Source organism: Myxocyprinus asiaticus, chromosome 29 (genome assembly GCF_019703515.2).
Source record: "Myxocyprinus asiaticus isolate MX2 ecotype Aquarium Trade chromosome 29, UBuf_Myxa_2, whole genome shotgun sequence".
In the NCBI taxonomy this organism is placed as follows: Eukaryota; Metazoa; Chordata; class Actinopteri; order Cypriniformes; family Catostomidae; genus Myxocyprinus; species Myxocyprinus asiaticus.
Window position 1 is genome coordinate 8,524,045 of NC_059372.1, and position 19,871 is coordinate 8,543,915.

Sequence of the window (19,871 nt, forward strand, 5' to 3'; positions counted from 1 at the left end):
GTAGAAGAAAGTTATACACATCTGGGATGGCTTGAGGGTGAGTAAATGATGAGATAATTTTCAATTTTGGGTGAACTACCCTTTTAATTCTTTAACTTTTAAACATTTTATGTTCCTCACAATTTTCTATTTTATTCTCTCTCTCAGTCAGTGCATTCTGACCAGATTCTGTATATGAAGGGTTCCAGTCAGAGCGGTTCTTGCTCGGAGGCCTCGAGCAGTTCTTTGGGGCATAAAACCGGGTCGTCGTCCCATTGCTTGACCACCCGAGCTTCCATTTCAACCATCACCACCGACGACTCCATCCCTGCTTCGGTTATGGATAAAAACACCAGCCAAACCACACCAGGCCACAGCACACAGGAAATGCCATTCAGAACAATGGAAGGGACCTTGCTGAGAGGTGGCAGAGGAATACCTTTCGCCGGCACTACTTTTCTCCATCCAGAAGCTGCTGGGCTAATGGGCTTATATGGAGTAGGCAGGCAGAACTATGTGCCACACCTCATGATGCCCCTCCCAGGAGGGGCGGGGCTGTATGAGAGAGGGTGGAGCTTGGGAAAGGGGAAGGTTGGACAGGCGAACTCGGAAAAGACAGGTGCAGATTCTCTAACAAACAGAATGGGAGACTTTCTGCAACACCGCCTAGCCCTGGTGACCTTTGACCCCATGCAACCACCATACGACTCACTGCAGACGTACGGACTGGAGGGGAGCGGGTCGCAGGCGACGTCTCTAAGCTCGCTCGAAAGCGAGGCAGAGAAAGACACAGAGAAAGATGGGTTAGAGGAATGGGGACCTAAGTTTCAAAGGTTGCTTGATATTTTTAGGGAACAAGGGAAAGAAAAAGATGATAAAGGAAATCAAGAGGATGAGAATTTAAAGGAAGAATACCAGTTAGAAAAATCAAAAGAGGAAAACATAGTGGAAGAAATAAGAGATGGAATGGAGGCAAAAGAGGACAAATCGAGTGAATCAAATGAGACTGGGCAGGAAGAGGAGGAAAATACAGAGGAAATGGAAATAGGACCAGAGAGAAAGAGGAAATGATGTGATGTCACGTTGTGACTATTCAAAAGCAATAACTGTGGAAAGGAGCCAATGAGCACAATCCGGACAAAGAGAATTTTACATGGACCTGACAAAAATCTGTATAATCAGTGTTTTACAAAACCAAACAGTGTTATGGATGCCCCTTCCTCAGTTTCACATGCATTTAGTTTAATGCCCAAACACACACAAGAGTGCATGGAATAGTTAATCTGTCATCATTTTCTCACCCACATGTCATTTCAAACCAAAATGACTTTATCTTTCTTACGTGCAATACAAAAGAAAAAGAAAAAAAAGAAAGATTTTAATGTAATTTTTATGAAGATTATTTTGAAGAAAAATGTTAGCTCTTTTTCATGCAGTTACGATGAATGAGGACTGGAGCTTTCAAGCTTTAAAAAGGATGCAAAAGCATCTTAAAGGAACTTTTAAAGTAGTCAGTATATTCCAAGAATTCTGAAGTAGACTGGGTATCAAAACAGATTTCCTGATATGATTCGTTTCAGTTCCGATTTCGAAATTATTTGATTCGATTCTGATCCATTTGGGTATATTTCAGTTATAATGTCCATTTTGTTTGTATATGGAATAAATGATTTCTCAGCTAATGCTCTAAAATAAACAAGGAACCTACTAACTTGGTACATTATGAAATATTAAAAGAATTAACAACATGGACCAAACTATGCAGTTCAATTGCTATATATTTACAGATATAATAACAGATATAATTACTGTATCAACACAACCAAAACTGAAGTAAATTTTAAAGTTAAACAACACAGTCTCATGAGAATTTGTCACAATAATACAAGGTGGTGAATTCGTACGACTTACTTGTACGAAAACATACAAACTTATGACATATGTTTCACGAAACATGCATTTGTAACCCGGAAGTGTCGTTTTCTTCCGTGTGACACATCAGGGCTTTTAACATTAATATCATGGTTATGTTTATGCTCTGGATAGCTGTTACACTCTATGGTTAGGTTAAGGGATGGTGTTTGGTTTGGGGTTAAAGTTGGGAAAACAAAGTTTTGGATTAACAAACGGCACATTGGGAACTACAAGGACACAAGGGAAGCGTCTCTCATTGGTGGGTGTATAACTCGTACGATTTCATACAAATTAACTTCACCACCTCGTAATAGTGTGACAAATTCTCATGGGATCAGGTTGAGTAAAATTAAAAGATCGGTCTTGTTGATTTTAAGAATCGAAATCAGGTTCGAATGAAGATTAAGATTAACAGTAAAAATTAGATTTTTACCCAGTAAATGGGTGATACCACTTATTTTCCACGTATTTTCTTTTGATCCGATACCAAGTGCTATCAAGGCCAATATTGCGAATATCAATACCAATACCGATCGATACCTCTATTAAATTTATTTTGTTGCTATTTCTGAGGGTAAAATGGGTAATTTTAGCCATTTAACTTTATATTTGAAACCCATTTTTTATGATTATTCATAGGCCTAAACTGCAAATTATCCTTGAATGTTATGAAACTAGAGATTCGTTAAAAAAGATTAATGCGTTAATTTTCTTAATCGCGATTAACGCATTTACCGTTAATACAGCATAAACCAGCATAAACACTTGTTGGAAGGGCAGAACCTTTGCGATGTGTCCGCCCAGAGTCATTAAACTGACGCACACTAACGCACACTTCACAACACAAACAACAGCGCTTCCATGTCAGTGATAAAATGATTGAGAAAGGAGCTTAACACTATTTGATGTACAACACAAGCCCAGATGGGACTTGTGATAGAAATTTAGTATTCTTCAGCTGATGTAATGTGCAATTTAATTACCACAGAAGCACGTCAAGTCTTAACTATCACCAAAACGCAGAATGAGATGTTTTTGTCTCCAAGCGCTTTTCATGTGGAGTTGACAGCAACGCTGGCGCTGACGCTCTGATGTGAATCATGAATGACGCTTCATGATTGCTGTAGGAAAGCAGATCGACACCGTCTACCAGCTGAATAATATTGTAGAGGATGAGAGTTTAAGAGATTTAATGCCCATTGCAATAAATATGCAACCGGGACTAGTTCTTTCAATTAGTCAAACTCCCACTTAGACTTTGGGTTACTAGAGTTAGTGCTATTTTAGTGCATTTCTATCTTTATACTGTAGAATGCTTTATTTGGGAAATTATAACAAAACATTATTGTTACATGTTGTTTTCTTTTCTAAGAAGAAACTAAATGCATTTTAACAGAAAAAGAAGTATATATATAGTCAAATTTCAGCACTTTCAAAATCTGTGATTAATCGCAATTAAGTACAAAACAAATTGTGCGATTAATTGCGATTAAAAATTTTAATCGACTAACAACACTTTATGAAACAATAATTTTCATAAATCATAAAATCACTAGTTTATTTAAAAAAATGTTTTATGTGAGTATAGATCCTCTCGATACAACATCAGTATTGAAAGTATTGATATACTGTAGATTAGTCCACCCAATCCTATTACCCAGTCTTTTTCTGAAGTCATACGATAGCTTTGTGTGAGGAACAGACTGAAATTAAAGACATTTTTCACTGAAAATCATCACCTCAAGTGAGCTATTAACTCGAGAAACCCTGTGACTCAATCATTGAATCAGTGAGTTAAGTTGTGAATGAATCATTCATACCAGTTTTGTCAACTGAATCGAGCATTACATTTAGAAGATCAGACTCTAAAGAAAGATAAATTCTTAACTCTTCTCATGAACGTACCAAGCAGAGTTAGGGCAGATGTCAAGATTTTGAATGAAAAATGAATTAATTTTCGATCTGTTGCCAACATAAGGCTATCATATGACTTCTGAAGTCACTTTAATGGTAATTTTGGGTCCCTTTCGAAGCTTGAATGCTCCGGGCCTCATTCATTGTAATTGCATGGAAAAGGTCGACTCTGCAAGCGAGCAGCGTAGCAGCACTTCATCGCCAATTAAAACGCTTGCAATGTAGACAGCTTGTTGATTATGGTGGGTGCGATCAAGTTTTGTTGCGGCACTCGTTTACAGTATAGATTGGATATAAGAACATCTACACACTAGAGTTTACACCGAAACTATTGATTTCAATGGGGATGGTGCCATTATAAGACTGATTATAAGATTGCAAATGTGAACAAAACACTGCATCACTACTTTTTGTTTAGATTTTTAAGGGGGATATTCCGAGTTATCGACAACATTTCTATTATACTTGGTTTTTTTATGAAACATGTACAGTTTAAATTTGATCTATGTTGTGAGGGATTCACTAAAATAGGTGTTGGATCGAATTCTGGGATGGTGAATCTGGATTCGGTTTGTTCCGGCACAAATTAAGCCCTGCACACACACATACCGTAGTGTCACATGTGACACAAGCCGTCTCTATCTGTGTTCTCCCGTTACACTTAAGTGAATAATTCACATCAGCACGCCAAGCCAAAGTTATGAAACGTCTCATTTGTGAAATATTGATTTCAGCCCTGCAAGCTGCATTGTTTGAAACATAGGTCTCATGAAATATGTACAATCGCTGGCAAATTCGTATTGATGCCTGTGTATTAATAAGGGGAAAAAAATGTTGTGCCAATTTTGACAGCAAGGAAGCTTAACTGTTTGAAATGGTTCAAAAAAGATTACTCGAAAAAAATAATCTTTTTTCTTTACTAGGTAACTGCAACCACACACTTAAAAGAAAAAAAGAAATGATTTTGAGCATGTCTAACTTTCAACCATTTTTTAAATCTTTTTTTAGTTACTTTACAAGTTAAGATTCTTAACCTGGTTTAGCCTAGCACAGACCATTAAACCATGTCTCGTGCCAGCACTTAATTAACCCTGTTTTTAAGCAAGACCTATGCAAACGAATCCTAAAAACAATGAACTTATAAACTGAATGTGATTATGTTTCTGGTAACACTTTGCAATACGGTTCTATTTGTTAACATTAGTTAATGCATTCAGTATGGTGAACTACAAATGAAAACACTATTTTTTACAGCATTAATTAATCTTGGTTAATGTCAATGTATAAATATACATTATTAGTTCACGTTAGTTCATAATGCATTAACTAATACAACTTGTTAAAAAAGGAATTTGTATCTGTAAAAAAATAACATTAACAAAAATGTATAAATGCTGTACAATTATTGTTTCACGTTAACTATTGCGGTAAGTAATGTAAACATATATACCTTACTGTAAAGTGTTACCATGTTTCTTATACTTTGTTTTTTTCCCCTTTTTCTGTGTGTTGTTTGTAGGTAAATCTAAATTGTGTTTTCATGTACAGATGTAAATATCATTGAAAAAAAGTTTTTAGATGTGAGAATACGTTTCTTTATGTGAATGTTGAATTAATTGGATGCAGATCCTGAAAATGTCTGACCTGTTGTACGATGTGAAATCATTTAATGAACTGTCTGCTAATGTTCAATAAATTGTGTACAGTGAACTTTGGCAAACTTGGATGCGCAAGTTCAGAATATAAAGGCATAGTTCCCACAAAAATGAAAATCCTGCCATCATTTCCTCACCTTCGTGTCGATCCAAAAGTGTGTCTGTTTGTTTCTGCCATGGAACACTAAAGGAGAAGTTAATGAAATTTTGTTACAAAAACACAGGGAAAACGACAGGGTTGTCAAGCTCCAAAAACGACAAAAAAGCACCATAAGAGTACCGCCAATGTTGTGCATACGATCTGCGCTCTGTAATCCAAGTCTTTTGAAACATACGGTAGCTTTGCGTGAGGAACAGGCTGAAATTTTAGTTGTTAGTGTATGCAAATCTTGCTCTCCACCAGAGCTCTCAAATCTCATTGGCACTTTTGCAAAGTCAAACATTCTATGTAGTGATCAATCATGAGACTTGCAAGAATCAATTTGTGTGTGTTGATGTTGTTGAAGTAAATCTGGCATGACGCATTGTGAGGCAGCCAGATTGAATGGGATTTGAGAGATGTTATCTATGAATAAGGACTTCATTTCGAACATGTTATTGCATATTGTTTACAGTGGCAAGAATAAGTGTGTGAACCCTTTGGAATTAGCTGGTTTTCTGCATTAATTGGTCATAAAATGTGATCTCATCTTCATCAAAGTCACAAGTAGACAAACACAATGTGCTTAAGTTAACAACACACAAACAATTATAATCTTTTATGTCTTTATTGAACACATCCCATTAAAATAAAACAGTACTGTGGAAAAAATAAGTAAACCCTTGGAGTTAATAATTGGTCGATCCTCTTTTGGTAGCAAAAACCTCAACCAAGTGTTTCCGGTAGCTGCAGATTAGACCTGCACAGTGTTTAGAAGGAATTTTGGACCATTCTTCCTTACAGAACTGCTTCAGCTCAGCCATATTCTTAGGATGTCTGGTGTGAACGGGTCTCTTGAGGTCATTCCACAGCATCTCTACTGGGTTAATGTCTGGCTCTGACTGGGCCACTCCAAAAGGTGGATTTTCTTTTTCTGAAGCCATTCTGTAGTGGATTTACTTCGATGTTTAGGGTCATTATCCTGCTGCATCACTTAACTTCTACTGAGCTTCAGCTGGTGCACAGCCACCCTGACATTATCCTGTAGGATATCTTGATAAATTTGGGAATTCATTTTTCCCTCGATGATGGCAAGCGGTCCAGGCCCCGAAGCAGATGCTTCCTCCACTGTTGGGATGATGTTTTCATGTTGGTAAGTGGTGGCCTTTTTACGACACACATAGTGCTGTGTGTTCTTCCCAAACAATTCAACCTTAGTTTTATCAGTCCACAAAACATTTTCAAAGTAGCGTTTTTTTTGCTTGTTTTGTTTTTACCTCACTGTGCATTCTGCTGTGTGCCCTTTGAGTTATCTTGGCTGGACAGCCACTTCTAGTGGGAGTAGCCACAGTACTAAATTGTCTCCATTTATAGACAATTACTTTAACTGTGGACAGATGAATATCTAAGCTCTTCGAGATAACTTTGTAACACTTTCCATCTTAATGCAAAGCAACAATTCTTTTTTGCAAGGTATGGTCCATGTCAGCAGATGCTTCTTGTGAATAGCAAACTCAAAATGTTTGAGTACTTTTTATAAGTCAAAGTAGCTCTAACCCACACATCCAATCTCGTTTCATTAATTGAATCTCAGGTTTGCCAACTCCTGACTCTAATTAGCTATTGCTGACATCATTAGCCTAGGAGTTCCGATATTTTTTTCCAACCTACTGTGAATTGTTGAATGATGTATTCAGTATGTACAAGAACAATACAATAAGTTGTGTGTTATTTAGTTAAAACAGATTGTGTTTGTTCATTATTGTAACTTAGATGAAGATCAAACTAAATTTTAGGACCAATTTATAAATGCAGGTAATTACAAAGGGTTCACATACTTTTTCTTGGTACTGTATATCATATCTTCCATGGTTCCAAAGCATCTATAATCATGTACAGCAGCTAAACAGTAACTCACATAATACAGACAAAGATACCAGAAATGGACATGATATACTACATACAAATTACTGTTTACATGGAGCAAACACCAATCTACAGGAATTACATAAATAGAATTTCATCCACCAAGAAAAGTAGGCCCACAGCTAATTATATAACACAATTTCGACAATTTCACTGCTGAAATGATACAGCTTTTGTACAGGAGAATAATAGAGCACAACAGACTGTTACTGGAAGTAAAAATCTCATTATTATTATTATTATTATATTTTTTTTTTCCAAAGGGTAATTGATTGTTAATGATAACTTATAAACCTTTAAAGACAGACCTACCATAAGACCAAGACCATCGAGGTTGTCTGCAGTATTTTAATCTTTTTTTTTTTTTTTTTAAATCATGTTTAATAGCTGAATTCCTGGAGAAGAACTGCACTATCCATGATGCTGGGGTATGAAATCCACCAATCAGAGAAACGCAGTAAACAAACCGCGGCAAAAGAGCTCTGCAGTGACCGCCCACTCCCATGACGCACTGTGAACAAGTCGGCCTCCGTACACTCAGACTATTTATATATTTGTATATATCTGAATATTTTGCAATATACAGTACTTACAATATATTGATTCTATACTTATAATCTAGTGATGTTTTTTTATTGTTTTTAATTTTAACTAGGTCATTTGCAGTGCTTTATGGGATTGTAGTTCATTCGCTCATTAAAAAAGTACACAGTCTTGAATCTTTGTCTTTTTGTCCAATTTTCAAATATTTTTTCCTTATGGAATACTTTTTCCTATAGAAAAAAAGAATGGGAAAAATACTTCCTGTTCCAAGATGGCTGAAAAAGTATGTGGGGACTGTTGCTCTCTAAGTGCTTTAACAAAAATACAGGCTTTGCATTTCTGCTTTTTTTTTTTTTTTTTTTTTTGCCATTTTACATTTCTTGCCCCATTGACTTCCATTGTAAGTGCATTACTGTTAACATGTTTTTTGTTTCTTTTTATAAAACCAATGGCAATTCAACATTACTTTATGTGGTAATCGACAGCACAATGGGACACATTTGGAGAGCCTTTTTATGTTTACACATCCCTGTATTTATGTTCAAAAAGTGCTTTTGATGGCGACAACATCGTTCAGTGTACATAGAAATATCTTACATAACTAGACATAGTGTTAGGAAAGTCAAAAATGATTGCTGTTAAGGTCGCTACTTGTACTGCATATGAAATCATGAAAAACTGATAAATCATCATATTTCCCAAGCTGCCAACATCAACAGTTTTAATGTACTGAGAATATGAACGTCTGTTAAAAAATCCTATTTCACTCAAACCCATTAATATACATAATGACTCATATTAAGCATGCCATTATATATTATAAAGGTTATCATATGCCAAGGCTGTTATTTATTTTAGTGGTTCAGTAAAACCTTTAAATATACCATATATAGTATTGGCTCTGGTCCAAAATTATAATCCACAGCATGCATTTTTACATTTTTAAGCTGCATAAGATAAAACTGGCACAGCACAAAATTTCCACTCTATAGAAAGCATTAAAAGAATTGTTCACTCAAAAATGAAATTTTGTTATCATTTACTCTCTCTACTGTCGTTCCAAACTCGTATGACTTTCTTTTTGGAGAATGTACTTTCCATGCAATCACAATGAATTTAATGAATACACTGGAGCTCTCAAGCTTTAAAAATGACACAAAAGATGAACAGACTAAAATTTAAGTGATTATTCACCAATAAGTTTCCACTGCAGTGAGCTGTTAACTCGAAAACCACTGCGACTGGATCACTGAGTCAGTGAATTGAACTAGAGAACCAGTTCAACCCGATTTGTGAATGAATCTTTCAGACTGGTTTTGTGAACCATTGGACAGATTTACATTGAATAGTGACTTAAATTTCTGTCTACTTCTCGCACAAAGCCATCGTATGGCTTCAGAAGACTAGGAATAGCTTACACGTCATATGGGCTACATTTATGATGCTTTTACGATGCCTCTTTTTTTAAGCTTGAAAGCTCCAATCTCCATTCTTTGTAATCAGTGTTGGGGAAGCTACTTTGAAACTGTATTTTAATAAGCTACAAGCTACTCATTATTTAAAGTAGTTAAACTACAGTCAAGCTACTGTTAAAAAAAAAAGTAGCTAGTTACACTACAAGCTACTACCAAAAAGTAACTTGCCACATTGAAACTATTTAAAAAAGAAAATATTTTTAAATATTTTAAATTCTGATTATATTATTTATCTCTGCAATCAGAAGGTTTTGATTATTTTAATTAGGGTGACATTCCCTTACCAACCAACAGGGTGACAACATTTAATTGAACACAAATGTATACATAATATACATGAATAAAATTAGACAAAACCCTATTTTTATATTACTGACTCGAAATGTAGTGATAAACAGCAATAATTAACTAAACATTTTGGTTTAAAAAAAAAAAAAGAAAGGCTAAATCCCTTTAATGCTGGGCAGGGTCTCAAGTGAATCAGTGAATCATTAATGTGAACTAGTTCATTTGCAGTACATGGACTGTCTCACTCAAACGAGTCAGAGTTCCCAACTCTAAATAGAAGGGAATCGTTTATTTAAACCAGTTCGTTTAAACGAACTGTCCGAAAGAACCGATTCACTTAAATTATTTATTTTTCCGGCACTACATGTGAGAGAAGACGGTTAAGGTTTATTACTAAAAAGTATGTTTTTAAGTTAGTAGTGTGGCGTCGCTACTTTTAGTTAACTACACTAAAAAAAAATAGCTATTTGGCTAAACTTGATTCAAACATTGACAGTGGTTCTACGTGTTTGAAATGAGTTTTCGTAACTTAAAATTACTGAGTAATCTCAACACAAACACGTTGTGTAGAAAGAGCCTAGATGAATTGGGTAAACCTAACAAAAATAGACGTGTCAGTGTAACTCAAATAAATCTCTTATTTCGTTGTGTACTAGCTAGTGAAAGTGAATGTTAGTATGCTAAACACATGCTAGTTGGAAGCACTACAGTGTAGTTAAGCATTTATGCTATTGTTAGCACAGCAGTTGCTCAATGAAGCGAGCAATACACTTCCTGTGCAAAATATTGTCCTTATCGTTAGCTCAAGCTCCACTCTTTGCCATAATGGTAACCTCCAAAACTCCATCATAACGGAAACTCTTCTAAATAGCAAAATATTAAAACATTAAACACTTAACAAGTAGCACCCTTTATATTCACCACCACAAATAGTATTCATGTAGTCCCAACTCAATTTGGATTAGGTAAACTTCCATTTTACAAATTTAAATAGATAGAACACTATGAAATCAAGTTGTTCTAGAATTGTATTACTTTAGTTCATTTTAATTACGTAAATTGAACAAGCAGCAATCCCTTTTTTTTTTGTTTTTTTTTTTGTACTTCCCAACACTGATTGAAATTGCATGGAAAACAGAGCAGTACACCTTGAAACGACATGAGGGTGAGTAAATGATGACAGTCTTTTAGTTTATGAGTGAACTTCTCTAACGTGACATGAAACCGCCGTGATGTTCAGAGGAAGAATGCAAAAGCTTGTGTTGTTTTTATTGCAGTGTCACTTTGCTTTCTTCATCAAAGACGAAAGGGAAGAGGAGAAGAAGAAAGCGAAGTACTGTAGAACCATAATGTGCTTTAGGCCTCAAGATGAGGATCAACCAGATCTTTCTGTCTGTCTGTTGAACTGTAAGATATGCTGCACTTTTGGCTTTTATCTTAACAGGTTGTCAGTAAGACACCAAATATTTTATTCAGCGGAGAGCCTAGATTGAGCAGGCAAAAGCACACCATTTATACTGAGAGGTAGAATACCGTTAAATTAGAAGAAAGGAGAGCGGCAAGCTTTCAGACCAACCGCGAGCTGCTACAGCTCTGGGCACTAAATTATTCAGCGAAACACAAACTGCCACAGAGCGATAAAAAGTTCTTAGTTTTAAACAACCAAGGGTGGAGATTTGGCTTGAACTTTGGGGGGATTGCAACGTGATGCATTTACATGTTTCCATTGATCATGGTATAAATATTGGGGGGGCTGTACTTGCTTGTTTACGACAATGCTCCCCCCATCCCCCCTGGAATCTACGCCCCTGTAAACAACTATACCTTCAAAAGCATATTATCTGCAATATGTACTTCAAAGTTCACATGATAGCCTTACACATTTATTCTGCTAACACGCAGCCCCTAAAGGCAAAGCGAAATGGACCATCCTCCGTTGTCCAATACCTAGTTATTTCTATTTCATGATGTTAATGGGAGAACGTAGCTTTGGTAATGAGCTTGAGTTATGAGAATTATGAGAGACCCTGTGGTCACCTGCTGTCCTCTAGCCATTACTGTACTCACCAGAGAAATGAAAGTTTCATCAAATACTTCCATTAACATTTGTTTTGTCCCAAATTACCTTAAAGGGATAGTTCACCCCAAAAATGAAATTGTCTCATCGTTTACTCACCCTCATGCCATCCCAGATGTGTAAAACTTTCTTTCTTCTGCAGAACACAAACAAAGATTTTTAGAAGAATATTTCAGCTCTGTAGGTCCATACAATTCAAGTGTATGGTGACCAAAACTTTGAAGCTCCAAAATACAGATAAAGGCAGCATAAAAGCAGGGACGTAGCAGTCATTTTAAAAGTGGGGGGGACACAGCTGTCAGTAGGTGGCTCGCACAGACCCAACACCTACAGTGCATTATTAATATATTACAGTATATTATAAGTATATAAGTATAATATAAGTATTATATTAATATATACTGTTCGTATTATTTACTTATAATCTTTGTAGCATTTTAAAGATTCAAGTATTGCAAAAATAAATAAAGGGCATCTTGTGGAGCACTTGCTTCTGTTTCACACATGATAATAAAAGACTGAGCACAAGCTGGTCCTGAATAAATGGTTTAATCAATTACAATGATGACAATTGTGCATGTGCACAATTTTATTTTTTACTCTGTGCTTGTGCATTGTGGGATTTAAATGTATCCAAGTGGCTCGAGTGTTTTGACTACATTCACCAAAATTAATTCGGATCAATTTAATGATTCAGTGATCATTCGGTGATGCCAGTAGGTGGTGACAAATGAGTGTCTTGTGTGAAATTAGTAAGTCACTGAATCAACAACCAAAATAAATTTTTAATCCTTTAAAATATGTATGTCTACAGACCTACAAAGAGAATTGAATAGAGGTTTTAAGCATTATAAGAACAAAGCAAATCTATCATTTCCCTACAGTTTGTGAGCTGCTGTGCATGACTTTTATCAAAAGACAACAATAACAGTCTTATAATAATTATGAGTTTCAATAACATCCGTATGTTTTCATGTATATAAAAAAAGTGTCTAAATATCTATTGACTTCAGTAAAATGCTCTAAATGTTCTAAGAACACAGCAGATCTACAGTTTTTTGACTGCACACCAACCTAGAGTTATAAAACAGGAGCTGATATTAAAAATAGCTTTACATATTTAACACAGATCTAGTAATCTGCTTAAATTGGCAAAAACACCCAATCAAACTATTACCTGTAAAAAGCATAACTTAATGAAGACTCATGCACTGATATGAACTCCACTTACAATGTGTGCTTAAAAGGAGGATTGTCCTTTGTTTTTTTGTTTTTTGCAATGTGCATTTCACGTAATGCTGCCAATCATGAATGATATGCCGATAAATAACTCTCATTTGTGTGTTCCTCATCTCTAGATTATTAGTTTAAATCAACATCAATGCCGATAAAAAAACATGGATAAACGAGCATTATTGAAATCAACTTTATAGAAATGAACGGAGCCGCATTGATTAGATTGTCTGACTGATGGCCTATTACATAAGGTTGTTTCGGCTCATGAAACTCACCTGTGATTGGTGTAGTTTTTCTTTAAAAAATATCTAAAAATCCTTAAAACAAGATCAATTTGATTGATCTTGTTTTAGAAACAACACTGCATAAGATATTTAGGTTTTTCAGAGAATGCATTTTTAACATGTGTATTTTGTCTTACTGTACTGACAGAGTTTTTATAGTCAAAACAAGTGAAAAAATCAACCAGTGCTGAAGAAGTAATCCAAAGTATTTAGAATACGATACTGACCTTGAGTAATCTAACAGAATACATTACAAATTACATTTTACAGCATGTATTCTGTAATCTGTAGTGGAATACAGTTCAAAAGTAATCCTCTCAACCCTGGTTGGCAGTGATTGGACGATGTCGGCCATTACTTGTATCAGAATTAATTATGCTAATTTCTGATTATTAAAATGCTTCAGCACTGGCTATCAATTGTTTGTTTGACAGTGCAAAGAGAGAACATTAGGATTTTGTTGCCAAAGTAGGAAAAAAAAAAAATCATTGTAAAATAAAAATAAATTCAAGTCAAATCATTTTTATTTGTGTTTTCCCAATACACGTTGTTCCAAAGCAGCTTTACAGAAAATCAGCTGTCATGTCAGTAACGTCTCAAAAACATGAATAACCAACACTCCTGAAAACATGATGAATAATTTGATATAAAATGTAAAATTTATATATATATATATATATATAAAAAGCTGACTTTCTATAGCTTGGTATTATTTAAAATTTCACAACTTAGACCTGCCGTCCCCACACTAGGACATAATTATTATTATTTTTTTGCATGTTTATTAGGGGCTACTAGTTACAAATCAAAAAGGGAAATGAAAAATGCACACAGCAGTCACGCTCGGGTCTCAGGAGGTTAAACCACTGGAATCGAATGGATTACTTTTATGCTGCCTTTTTGGAGCTTCAACGTTCTGGTCACCATTCACTTGCATTGTATGGACCTACAGAGCTGAGATATTCTTCTAAAAATCTTTGTGTTCTGCAGATGAAAGAAAGTCACACACATCTGGGATGGCATGAGGGTGAGTAAATGATGAGAGAATTTTCATTTTTGATTGAACTATCCCTTTAAGACCATTGCCTTTACAGAAAGGGAAGAAACTGAAAAGGGAATTGTGGCTAGCTTTGTAAGAAGGGGTGATTAAATTAAGGGCAAATTTGCATCCTTGAAAGCTTGAAATAAAAAAAATTAAGTTAAAAAAAAATCATTAAAAAAAACATATTTCCATGTATTCTTTGTGTAACATTAAAAATCTCATACATTTAAAAACAGTGACCTTGTTTTGCAATTACTAAGTGCTGTACAGTTACTAGTTAAACTTGGAACCATTGAACATATATAACTGTTTCTGTAGCAGCTGTCACTAAGCAACAATCCACAGCAGCATCTCTGCGATGTCGTCATTGCTTCTTGCTGAACTCCTCGAGTGCTTTGTTCACTAAATCACAGGTGATCGCATCACGAACCAACACGCAGTGAACTCCTGAGAGAGAAGAAACAGATGGTGATTAAACCGAACTAAAAACCTCCAACTTTCGGCAATAAAATGGTAGAACAGCCTCCAGGTTGGTGGAAGCAAATAACTAACCCAGCTCGCCGACCTCCAAGATGTTCCTGTCCTCATCATCAAAGAACATCATGTCAGAAAACGGGACAATACTGTCAGATTTCAGCCTGAAGACAGAGAAACAGCCATCAGTGCGTCTCGCATACACACGCAAATACTACGTGAGTGAGCAAGCACATTCAAAGATAGATTTTTGCCACAGTGCAGCACAGTACCTTTTAAAGTGCTTGACCTTTGACCCGGGGTAGATCTCTTTGAAGGAAATGTATTGGTTGAGATTATAGAGTGACAGCAGCTGTTTGGCTCCCTCCACCTCACTGGTTCTTTGAGAAACAGAAAAAGGCCACGGATTTAACATATACACAGTAAGATCAGAGGATACATTTACAGTATATAATTGATAGATAGAATAATCATTTACCTTTATCTATCTTTAAATAATAATAATTTAAAGTTTTAAAGACAGTAACCTAGTCTTACGTAACTGCTCCCCAGCTGGAACGCGTGGTTGTAGATAAAAAAAACGTCCAAACCACACCGATGATTAGTTTTAACCAGAGCTGTCAATTTACGCATTAACGCATGATTAATTAAAAACATTTAAATCGCGATTAACACATTTACCATTTATAAAGCATAAACCAGCATAAACACTGGTCGGACCAGGGCGGAACCTTTGTGATGTGTCGATGTGTCCACCCGGAGTCATTACTCTAATGCACACATCACAACAAACACACAACAGCCATGTCACTGATCAAATTATTGCTATTTGTTGTACAAAACAAGCCCAGATGGGACTAGTGACAGAAATCAAATACATTACAGCCCCTGTTATGTGCAATTTAATTACCACAGAAGAATGGCAAGTCTTAACGATCACAAAAAACATTGTCTGCAGCGCTTTTCATGTGGAATTCAAAGTGGCGATTGACACTGGCATTGACGACCTGAGGCGAATCATGAACGTGGCTTTACGATTGCTGTAGGAACGCGGATAGCCTCAGTCTGCCAGCTGATTAATATTGTGGAGGACGAGAGTTTAAGAAATTGAATGCCCATTGCAAATTAATGTGCAACCTATGTGGGGACTAATTCTAATTAGTCAACCTCCCACTAAATGTTTAAGTTTAATTGAATTGGTGCTATTTTAGTGCATTTCTATCTTCAGATTGCTTTGTTTGGAAGATGTTAATAAAGCATTATATTGTTACATATTGTTTTGTTTTCTTTCCTAAAAAGCAAATAAATGCATTTTGTCAAATTTCAGTACTTTCACAATTTGCGATTAATCGCGATTAACTGAAATTTTTACAATTAAAATTTCTAATCAACTGACAGCACTAGATTTAACCAATCAAAGCTCTTCGAGCCTAGAAGAACTAGCGAGAATTTCAGAGATGTGCATGAACAGGAGAAATTTCTCCAAACGAACACCTTGGCAGAACAAAAACGTCACTGCATTTCATCATCTTTTTAGGTGAACCAATTAACCACATTAATCAGGATCAATTTGAAAATGGCATTTTCATTTTCGAAACTCCTAAAACGGCTCGTATACACTGCCGTTTTCAAAAGTAGTTTGTCCACATAAATGTCTGAAAATGCTCAAATCCCCTAACTGCGCATTTGAAAACAAAATGCAAGCAGTGTGGTCCTGCATCATTTCCATTTACGGTCTGAAACGCAATTGTCCTCCTGTTCAGCCACCAGACAGCAATTCAGAGTAAACTTCCCGTCGCCTTTAAAGGAATGCAATGTGGAGGTTGTACAAAGTAACATTTATTTTTAACAATGGCACAACAACTTGCTACAACATGGGGCACCATCTTAATTGTTTTGGTTGAACTGATCACATGGCTGCATCACATGACAACAAATCAACAACAAATCAATGTTTTCGAATTTCTAAGTTTTCCCTGTCCACACTACAATGGGAAGATGGGTTTCAAATGTATCCACTGGAGAGAGCGTTTTCGAATAGCTCCGTTTTCGCTAGACAAAAACACTGTCTCAGTGTGGACAGAAGGCCAAAACGTAACAAAATGAATGTGTTTTCAAACAAAAATGTATTAAACGTGGCCTAAAAGAAGTCTGTTTGCTTAGCAAGTATAAATTAGCCATTAGACTAGTTATAGCATACACTGCCATTCAAAAGTTTTGAAACACTCATTCTTTATTATTATTTTTTCTTCACATTTTACAATAATAGTAAAGTCATCAAAACTATGGAATAACAAAAAATGGAATTATGGGAATTATGTTGTGACTAAAAAAATGCTAAATAAATAAAAAATTTGTTATATTTTAGCATCTTCAAAGTAGCCACCTGTGACGAGGAGGAGGGCGAGGCCAAGCCGTGACTACGCTCTACGGGCCGCAGAGTCCTCGTCACTGCCGTCCGCCCAAAGGAGCAGCTGCGACTGTCCGCCGGGGGACCGAGTCGCCGCTGCCGGCCACCTGGACACGGAGGAACGGCCACCGTCTGCGAGGGGAAGAGGGTCTCGCTACCGGCCGCCAGAATGTGGAAGGGCATTCCATCCGCTAGGGGTCGGAGGACTCGCTCCGGTCCGCCCAGGGAGGAGTGGCTGTCATCCGCCAGAGGGTGGAAGAGTGGTCGAGGACCAGGCGACGGCATGTCTGGGAACCGGCGAGGAATTTTTTCCTCTCTCACTGTCGCTCCACCTTGCCCTTTCCCTCTCCTCTTTTTTTTTTTTTTTTTTTTTTTTCCCACCTCCCCTTGTCCCCCTCCCCAGTTCTGGAGAGGTGGGTAAAAGCCCAGCCAGAAGGGCAATGCCACAACGCCGGGGGTTCCCCGTCATCCATTTCAAAAACCTTTTTTTTTTTTTTTTTTTTTTTTTTAAATTAAATGTTATTTTTGTAATTAAATAAATTAATATGTTGGCACAATTTTATTTTTGTCTACAAAACTAATTTCAAACATGTAAGCATATGCCTTCAGATCGAAAGATTTTTAAGATCATGAGAAACATTTCAGTCAAGTGACCCCAAACTTTTGAACGGTAGTGTATATATGGACACTTAGTTACAGTTTACTCGCAACTAAATATTTGAGCGCTGCACCAGTAAATTTGTAACCCTACAGTACGTTTGAACGAAATATTCACAGATGCCTCCAACAAGGAGTAACGGTTGGAATAAAAAAAACAAACTGACTGAATGGCAATCTCATGTTTTGCATGACAGACTTATTTCCTTTAAACACAGGCCCTATATGACAGTGTTGACATTTACATTCATTTACATAAAGAGAACATTATGTAAAAACTGACTTCTTAGTGGCTATTCAGCATGAAAGTGATTTAAATGGTGCACTTTACAGTGTGCGTCCCCTGCTGTTACTGGCTTTATGTACTGCCCCTTAATTCTTGTTCCTGAATATTTCTATTTACATATTGAAATATACTCTTTATTATATTTATTTTTTACATATCATAATTCACTGGAAATTTAATATATTACCGCTGACAGTTATGGAGACAAAAAGGTTTGAACATCAACCATAACTTCAAGAATTTTCAACACTTCTGTTTACAAATTTGAGGGCTGTTTATTGGATCAATAAAGATAAAAATAATTTTATGCAAATGCGCATTTCTTTACAGAGAGCCTTGACAACTGGTGGTGCAACTAAATTAAGCACAGACTTCGTTACTACTAACTTGTAGTTAGCAACACATCTAACCTTTTGAAATCTTACCGTGATGCAATGCCGATCTTGAACCCCTGACTCTGGAGTGAACTCAGGATCTTTTCAGTATCCCGGTAGATAGAAACTTTGGCAAATCTTGAATCCCGCACTGTGCCACTGCAAAAACAGGAAACCGGTCAGTGTGCCAGCAAGGGGAAAAAAATGTCCAGATAAAATGTATTGATTTTAATTTACTGTCCCTTTAAATAATTTTAGGAATGACAGACCATAAATAAACACTAAAAACAGAAGTAGACAAACCTGTCATCTTTGTGGAAAGGTGGGTCAAAATGACTGTCCACATAAAACGGCCAGAGAGTGTAATCTGTTAAAACCCAAGAGTAAAATAACAACAAACATCACTGCAATGTAATAATTAAACCGTATATACCTATATACAGTGTGTTTATGTATGTATGTATGTATGTATGTATATATATATATATATATATATATATATACACACACACATACAGTGTGTTTATGTATATTATATATATATATATATATATATATATATATATATATATATATATATATATATATATGTGTATATAAAATAGGTAAAGTGGTCATTGGTGTCAAAAGACATAAGTATTATGTGGTATCCGCATTATAAGAGACAGGAAAGGGGAAATAGGAAATGCATTTATCTAAACATGTGCAATGTAATAAGGATTACAGACACTGTTATTTTAGTTTTCATTAATTAAAACATTTAAACGTGAACACTGAAAACTTACCGAGGTCAAAAACGACTAATTTCGGTTTAGACATCTTTGATCAGCGCTTCACAGGATAAAATCACGTGAAGTAACACCGGTTTTATTTTCCAGTAATACTGGCGAGCTGATTACGGAAGTGGCGTGATGACGTATCATATTAATCCTTTTCACTGGCTGTTTATATCAGCTGTGAGTGAAATTACATCTCTGACGTAATCAAGTCACTCCCCCGTGTCTCTTGAAGCACACTTTACAAATAAAATCTTCAAAATCCACAAAAATTGACCCTTCATGATAAATTATTCATTTGAGAATCTAAATGTAGATTTTCAGCAGATAGAGTGTTGTGTTTTATTTAAAATTGAATTGCTTTTCATTTACCCTCTGTAGCCATAGCAAAAAATATCTTTGAAAATATAAACATAATATAT

At 35.9% G+C, this 19,871-nt stretch overlaps 2 protein-coding genes across 2 annotated transcripts in view; one reads left to right on the top strand and one right to left on the bottom strand.

Annotated features, from left to right (window-relative positions):
* The window catches only part of LOC127420197 (cadherin-11-like), an 84,810-nt gene extending 79,248 nt beyond the window's left edge, over positions 1-5,562 (top strand). The window contains exon 13 of the mRNA XM_051662249.1: positions 148-5,562. Coding sequence (XP_051518209.1) covers positions 148-1,050 — 903 coding nt within the window. The 3' untranslated portion in view covers positions 1,051-5,562. The remainder of the gene's footprint in view (positions 1-147) is intronic.
* An 8,374-nt stretch (positions 5,563-13,936) lies between these two features.
* On the bottom strand, positions 13,937-19,589 carry LOC127420461 (magnesium-dependent phosphatase 1-like). The gene is made up of 6 exons (XM_051662777.1): positions 19,459-19,589; positions 18,977-19,040; positions 18,725-18,832; positions 15,219-15,326; positions 15,025-15,110; positions 13,937-14,919 (listed from the first exon to the last, which is right to left on the bottom strand). Exons 1-6 carry the CDS (start codon positions 19,490-19,492, stop codon positions 14,837-14,839), a joined length of 483 nt encoding a protein of 160 aa, XP_051518737.1. The 5' UTR covers positions 19,493-19,589; the 3' UTR covers positions 13,937-14,836.
* Between the last annotated feature and the right edge of the window lie 282 nt (positions 19,590-19,871).

Excerpts from the sequence above, each read along its gene's own strand:
- LOC127420461 (XM_051662777.1), bottom strand. The coding sequence starts at position 19,492 with ATGTCTAAACCGAAATTAGTCGTTTTTGACCTCG. Across the intron at positions 19,041-19,458 it reads ATTAGTCGTTTTTGACCTCG|ATTACACTCTCTGGCCGTTT; the intron begins GTAAGTTTTCAG and ends GGGTTTTAACAG. Across the intron at positions 14,920-15,024 it reads CTTGGAGGTCGGCGAGCTGG|GAGTTCACTGCGTGTTGGTT; the intron begins GTTAGTTATTTG and ends CTTCTCTCTCAG.